Raw genomic sequence first — 7,859 nt, 5'->3', positions numbered from 1 at the left:
ACTCTACGCCTCTGCTTCCGGTGAATGGTCCCCTTTAATCCAACAATTGTAATATATACGAAATTTGTATCAAAACATGTTAATCCTAACTTTAGGGCTGTCATCTCGGAAAAATAGATTGCCGTTTAGAATAGTCAGGTACGTAGAAAACCTCAACTCTGTCCAGAAAAAAAAAAACCCGGCGACCCTGGTTTTAAGTACCGACCGACCTGGTGTGGTCGTCACGCAACCGGCGGGCCGGTACAACACGGCAGGTGGCGGCTAATAACCGCCTGTCCGAAAACGGCGGTCCTGTCCTGGCGGCGCTATTGAAATGCGACGGGCGGGGGAGGGGCGCGGGGAGACGGGCGGCTCCGCGAATCTTGTCCGGCTGGGCGTCGACGGCGGCTCAGGTGGCGGGTATAAAACGGCGCGCCGACACTGGCCGGGCACACAGCACTCCAGCTCTCCAGAGGACCCGCACCCGCAGCGACCACTCACCACCACCACCACCATGTACAAAGTGAGTACCGCCCGATCCTGGGACTCTGACAGCGTCGCGTCGTATGCCTCTATGTTTTGGTCACTTGTTTCTTTATTATGGGACCTGCAGCATTTACTGTGTCACAATAGGACATTATGCAGAGAAATATAAGACAGTATGTTGATTCACATTTTATTTCGGCCTCAGATGGGTAGAGCGTCTGCCATGTAAGCAGGAGATCCCGGGTTCGAGTCCCAGTCGGGCACACATTTTCGGTTGTCCCCATCGAGGTATATCAACACCACCTGTCGGCAGCTGCGGCTTTCAATTAATTGTCATTTATTCAAGAGAAGCTGCACCGTCGTCAATGGTATCTGTTCTTTCGAGAACAGTTACTATCTTCGTAGATATTTATGTGGTTGCGGGTCGTGTATCTATGGAACTGTTATTGACGTGTTTGTAATCTATACTGCAAAACTTTCCGATAAAATAAAGACCCTACTCCAAAAAAACGCAAACGTGAAATTAGCTTTCATAACATTAAATATTAGCACAAAACTACGTTCACGAAAAGCCATACTCCCGAAACATTTAGAACCTAAAATTTAGAAAATTAACTGAAATAACTGCACAAAATTTAATGTACGACAGCCGGGACGAAATTTAATCGTAGGATTCAGATAACACAGGAGAGAAACAAATAACAACCAACCCAAAATTTTGTAACACCTCAAAAATGAAAAATACGAAGTTGACAAAATTGAAAACGCGCTGCAAATCCTGCACAAAACACGAAAAGTCAAATCACGAATACCTTGGAGGAATATACATACACACTAAGCATTATCCTCTCGCTACACTGTATGAACAAAACTATTTCAAGCACACACATTTTAGTGAAATTTGATATAGGGTCAACGGATAACCAAAACACCACAGATAACAAATGCACCAATAACAGTTCCATAGATACACGACCCGCAACAACATAAATATCTTTGAGTGAATACCTAGCCTTCAAAGTAGAATTTCTACGCCTGTCAAAATAACAAAATACGCGTTATAATATATGTGCAACATCACATCATCCAACAACTTTAAAACGTTACTCAAAAAAAGTGTTACATCCAGCGACTATGGACAGCAGTGATAGTTTACTCAAAGTTGGCAAATGTCCGTTTACAACGTCAGGATGTGAGTACAATATCCAATGTGAAAAAAAATACGTTGTAAGTTATTTATTATGTAAAATATAAATAAATGCTATTGTTTGCAGATGTACTGATGAAGAAAATAAAGCCGAAAGCCGAAATAAGCATATATACAAAAATGAAATACTAAACAGCATACTGTACTAAATCTCTGTTTCGGTCCCGTTGCGGTTGGCCATCATCAAGTTAATAACGCCTAGATCTACGCAGTCACACTGCTGAAGGTTGCATATAATACTGACCGAAATGTAGGAGCATTTCACACCATTTACTCCGTCACACTCACAGAAGAGTATTGTCGAGACTAGTAATTCGAAGAAAGGTGTTTATGGCTTCATCTTCCTTAGACGACGAGGAGGTCAGTGCCGGAGCACCAGCTCAGATTTGACAAGGGAGGGGGGGAGGGGGGGAGGGGGGGAGGGGGGAATTAAATCTAAATCGCCTGTATCGCCGGTACCCTATTGAATGGAAGCACTCAGGCGTTTACCTAAATCGATTTAGAGAACTCACAGAAAGGTGAAATCTGGGTGGCTCGTGACAATGGCTGTGAAAGAGCGTAATGACACACATCTACCACGTATATAGTAGCCGTCACTCTGCGTGGGAGTCGTTGGCTCATTACCTAGTATACTCCAGCCACTGGACAATAGCTAGCGGATGGCTTCTCATAGCACTCCGTCTTCGGGCCACAAGTGGCCATCTGATCGCCGTGTCATCCTCAGATAAGGATGCGGATAGGAGGGGCGTGGGGTCAGCACACCTCTCCCGGTCCTTATGATGGTTTTCTTTGACCGGAGCCGCTATTGAGTAGCTCCTCAATTGGCATCACGAGGCTGAGTGCACCCCGAAAAATGGTAACAGGGCATGGCGGCCCCGATGGTCACCCATTCAGTGCCACCCACACCCGACAGCGCTTAACTTCGGTGATCTGACGGGAACCGGTGTATCTACTGTGGCAAGGCCGTTGCCTGTATCTCATAGGAATATATATTTTCTGTCCTGTTCCGTTGGCTTATGGAGGAAGACAAAAATCGCAGTCTATATGTTCTATATGGCCTAATCTATCTCTACTTATTCTTATGGAACTTACGCCAGATATTCGATGTTAACAGCATAGTGGACAGACAACCTTCTTCGAATGCAAATAAGTTTCCTAAAATTACCCAAAAGGTTTCGGGAGAACTATGTCGTCTTTCTTCCAGCAATTCCCATTTAAGTTCTCCGAGCATTTCGGTTACACTTTCGTGTGGTCTATAAGGATGTGTTACAATACCTGCAGCGTGCCTCCCAATTCGTTACATGTGTATTGTCCGAACTCCGAACACTGGAACCGTTCTCTAAAACTGCTCGAACGAATGTCTTGAACGCGATTTCCCTTACAGATGCAGCGCAGTAACCACCTTCAAATAAATCTAAGTCTCCCATTCGCCGTCGCCAACACAGACTTTACGTGATCTTTCACATGGGTTCTCAGTATTGCCTCTAAAACACGATGGGACTTAATACCGTCTTTCAGCACTAATCACTTTGTCTAAATATACTGCTGCAAGAAACAAAAAGAATGCACGATCTTATGGCATTACTGGTCGGAGGGTGGAGCGGGGAGGGGGAACGATCGTATGACATACTTGTTGAGAGACCCCGCCTGGGATTGTACTGCTGCCTAGTGCAAGTCTTTCTATTTGACGTCACTCCGGTTACTTGTGCGTCGATGATGATAAAATGATTGTGACAATTGCAGAACGCCCAGTCTCTGAGCGGAGAATATCACCATCCTCGCCAGAAATCGAACCCGGTATTGTAAGGATCTTGAGACAGCAGCGCTAACCAATGGACGGCCACCCTGTGGATTACAGTGCTGCTGATCCTATCTGATAAATCGTTTTTGTGTACTGAGAGGGTCCTATTACGATTGCTTGGAGCAAACCCAATGTCAGTTTCGCTTTTTTTTTTTTTTTTTTAGGTAGCTCATGGAGGGAACGACGTGTTTCAACTTCGAATATGTCTTAGGACCGTGCAAGAGAGACGCGTGAGCGATATTGCCCTGCAATTCTCTGCGTTCGTACTCTGTGGCATAACAGTAGTAGCCAGTTGACAAATGTAGCACGATGGTGTCGATTTCTTGCTTTTTCAGGGGCTTTTTGTCCTTTGGCGCCTACGCCACTGTCCTTGAATCAGGATTCTACTCGCGGCAGGTTTCTGATGAAGAATCACAGGATAACTGAGGGGTTTGTTCAAGAACAAATACTTTTCCGTGCTGTATTCACTTCTGCCCCCTCCACCCACACCCTCCAGTTCGCAGAACACTATGTGCATCTTTCTTTCCTCCAGAGTTGGGATTTACAGACATTAAGGCGTCTCTCTTTGTGGTAGAAAAACTAAACCGCAATTACTTGTGTCTTTGCCAGACAGGTTGCAGCGCTCACTTTTTCCTTTGTTAGTCATCTCGGAACTGTTCGATCTTTCACGCACTTTTTGGAGCTTCCAGGCGATTCTTGAAGCTCACGTGATAGAAAATATTTTCAATCGCTCACATATTTTCGAAAACATTTTGGGAAAACAGCGATCAGTTTCACAACTGTACTTAGGAAAGCCTCGTAAATCGCGAAATCACATTTATTGGTGGCCGGTTCCAAGGACCGTCTTCCACCTTTAGACTGTACTCCAAAGCTGATTTGTGGAGACGGATCCACAGAACAGGAACTGCGGAAGTCTCCTGATGCTGTCAGCTGCCAGTTGACGGTATCTGGAGGCTTCTGCAGTTCCTGCTTCGTGGATCCGTCACCACAAATCCATTTTGGAATACGGCCTGAAGACTGTCCACCTTTGGACTGAAAGTGCTTTTTCTAAGCACTTTCAATCTCTCGTAAAGAGTAAGTGCTCTCCCTTTCACGACAAACACAAAACTGTAGACACTCGCTTCTGTGATACGGAGAGTTATTCGAGAATTTGGAGTTCTAGGTAAACATAACAATACTTTTGGTGCGTTTGCTAACTCATTTGTAACTTCTAATTTGTGTATTATTTTCGATTAGGCGAATAATGGGTTCATTTCATATCGTGTCTCTAGTGCTTTGATCAAACTTCCTCTTTGTGTGATGAATGTCAGCTCTCTGTGAATAAAATTAAGATAACGCCTCTAACGAGAAATATCTTAAGCGCATCGCATTGTGTAAATATTTAGAGAAACATTATTCGAGGAAGTCTGTGCGACCATTCTAGTGAAGTCACTGTTTGTCTCGCTTAGGTATAATGAGAATAAGATAACAGAGAGATTAGGGAATGTGCAGTGGCGTACTGACATTGTTCAACTCGCGATCGGAACAGGATATGGAATCGCTAACTTTGTTACGAGACACCCTCCGCCTTGCACTCTACAGTGAATAGCGTCGTGTATATGCAGATTTAAATGTCAATTAAAGGTGCTTATATACGTCAGATTCAAAATGGCTCTAAGCACTATGGGACTTAACATATGAGGTCATCTGTTCCCTAGACTTAAAACTACTTAAGTCTAACTAACCTAAGGACATCACACACATCCATGCCCGAGGCAGGATTCGAACCTGCTACTTTAGCTTATACGCCAGACCGCTTGCACATTCATCGACATGAAGGTGTACAACATTCGCCTTCCCAGCTTTCTCATACTGTCCTTATCGTTAAAAAAACATCACGATTACGAAAGCAAGTACCGTATCTTGAGATGTTCGTAAAACGATCGCACACAAGTAGACGGAACAAGGTATATTTGTGAACTATTTCTCGTGGTATTCATGAACTACAGATTTGTTGCTTGTTCTGATATTGTTCTTCTCTCACTCATAAAATTCCACAGACTTCTACGTCTTATCTTATGCATCGATGTAAACATATGCTGACAGACTTAACATGTATTACTCAGTACAGCAAGCTATCAGAGCAATTTGTTGCGTCGCACATTTTCCCATGGAACAGGAAACAATGCTATTTACAAACAAGAGTGCACATTGTTACCTAAAATAGTACGCCAAATTTACACTGCATCTGAAGATTACCTACGATGTCTTCAAAAGGGGAAATACTCGTAAAATCTACGAGTAGCAATCTCACTCGCAAATGAAGTACCGGTATGAACTCTAAACTTAACATCTCCAACGATGTCACCGATATTACGCCTTGCAGTGGAATTGCGGAAACTGGATTATTGGGCTACAATTCCTTTAGCTGATTCTTGTGCTGAGAAGAAATCTTTCATTACATCATACTACAGTCCTTAACTTGGAGAATATTGCATCTCATGGGCGTATTTCAAAGCCAGATTAGAATCCTGTACAGTTAGTTTCAGTACTAGAGGTCTTATCCTTTTATAGTTCAGATCATATCTTGAGTACACACAATTGCATTAGATGTACTGTGGTCAGTATTGTACACATAATTACATAATTAGTAATTTGCAGAAAATGAAAGTTACCTTTTGAGAAATTATCAAATTACTCTGGTAAGTTGGGTTTGCCAAGATATCCTTTTAACACTGATCTCACTAGGTATAAAAAAAAGTCAGCCTAAGTAGTCTGAGATTTAGGTGCACACAATGAAATGTTAAGACACTGAAATATGAGTACAGTATATCCTGTATTAGACTTGTAGAGGAAATTACTGTTTCCTCTTAGGGTTGGTTATCAAGGAACAGCACGAGCAGTACGAGGTATCACATGGGCCCATATTCCTTTGTTTGATCTTTTAGATGCTGAGAGTTTACATAATGATGTCCGAAATAACGTTGAAACCATTGTGCCTTGTGGCATATTACCAACAGCAATGTCCCTTTTACAGTTCCTGGTTCTCGCCACCGTCCTGGCTGTCGCCAACGCCGGCTACCTGGGAGGCTACGCCGCCCCCGCTGTGGCCTACGGCGCCGCCCCCGCCGTTGCCTACGGCGCCCCCGCCTACGCCGCCTACGGCGCCCACGCCGCCGCCCCCGCGGCCATCACCTCCCAGCACTCCAACATCCTGAGGAGCTACGGCAACCTGGGACAGGTGTCCACCTATTCCAAGACCATCGACACGCCCTACTCCAGCGTCAGCAAGTCTGACGTGCGCGTCAGCAACGACGCCGTCGCCCACGTGGCCGCCCCTGCTGTGTCCTACGCCGCCCCTGCCTACGCACGCGCCTACGCCGCCCCCGCCGCCTACGCCGCCCCTGCCTACGCGCGCGCCTACGCCGCCCCCGCCGCCTACGCCGCTCCCGCCGTTGCCGCCCACGGCCTGCTGGGAGTAGCCTACTCCGCCGCCCCCGCCGTCGCCCACCTGTCTTACAGCGCCCCTGCTCTGTCTTACGCCTGGTAGACAGCCTGTCACCATACTACCATCTCATCTCTGACTGTATTTATTCTGTGCTTCATGTAAATAAATCTTTCGAATCGTAACAGTCTGGCTCTTATTGATATTTATTATCTCCTTCAATAGACTCCACAAAACGCACCACTGGGGAGAAGAAGCAACATATCTACAGGGTGGGCCGGAAGTCAAGATCGTAAAGGTTTAATGTTATTGTATTGAAATAATATGCTGAGCCCTTGTGAGGTCAATTGAGTAACTGCTTAACTGTGAAGCAGCGATTTCGGTCACGAAAAGTGACAATATCCGGGAGAGTGGCGTGCTAACCACATGCCTCCTATATCCATATCCAGTGACGCCTTTCGGTTGCGGATGATACGGCGGTCGGTCGGCACCGTTGGGCTTCCCGAGGCGTATTCGGACGGAGTTTAGTTTTAGTTTTGTATTGAAACAAGAAGCAACATGAAAAGAACATGAAACGTCTCTCTAGTTGGAGTGGCATTGAAAAAGTAAAGCAACGCATTTTTTTTTGTTTTTTTTTTTCTGAAACCAGATTGGATTTATTTAGAACTCCAATATACTTATTCTCCACTCTTTTGGGTACAAAACTACATTTTTCAACATAATCTCCGCTCATTGCAACAGTATTACACCAACTTACTGTGAGGGTCTGTATGCACACTTGGTACTACTATACTGGTTGACGTAGGAGGCAACGTCTTGGTGGAGCAATAACCTCGCCATCAACCACGTACTGCTTCCCGCAGAGTGAATCTTTCTGTGGGCCAAACAGATGGAAGTCTGAAGGTGCGATGTCGGGGCTGTAGGGTGGATGAAAAATAGTTCAGTAAAGTTTTGTGAGCTTC

The 7,859-nt window shown here is 45.0% G+C and overlaps 1 protein-coding gene across 1 annotated transcript; it reads left to right on the top strand.

Moving 5' to 3' along the window:
* The first annotated feature begins 444 nt into the window (after nucleotides 1-444).
* On the top strand, nucleotides 445-7,082 carry LOC126239414 (cuticle protein 67-like). The gene is made up of 2 exons (XM_049947859.1): nucleotides 445-502; nucleotides 6,490-7,082. The coding sequence occupies exons 1-2, from the start codon at nucleotides 494-496 to the stop codon at nucleotides 7,000-7,002; spliced, it is 522 nt and encodes a 173-aa protein (XP_049803816.1). The 5' UTR covers nucleotides 445-493; the 3' UTR covers nucleotides 7,003-7,082.
* The last annotated feature ends 777 nt before the right edge of the window (nucleotides 7,083-7,859 follow it).

The sequence above is a fragment of the Schistocerca nitens genome, chromosome 1 (genome assembly GCF_023898315.1).
Source record: "Schistocerca nitens isolate TAMUIC-IGC-003100 chromosome 1, iqSchNite1.1, whole genome shotgun sequence".
In the NCBI taxonomy this organism is placed as follows: domain Eukaryota; kingdom Metazoa; phylum Arthropoda; class Insecta; order Orthoptera; family Acrididae; genus Schistocerca; species Schistocerca nitens.
The sequence above is the reverse complement of the archived record's forward strand: the minus strand, read 5'-3'. Positions and strand labels throughout refer to the sequence as shown.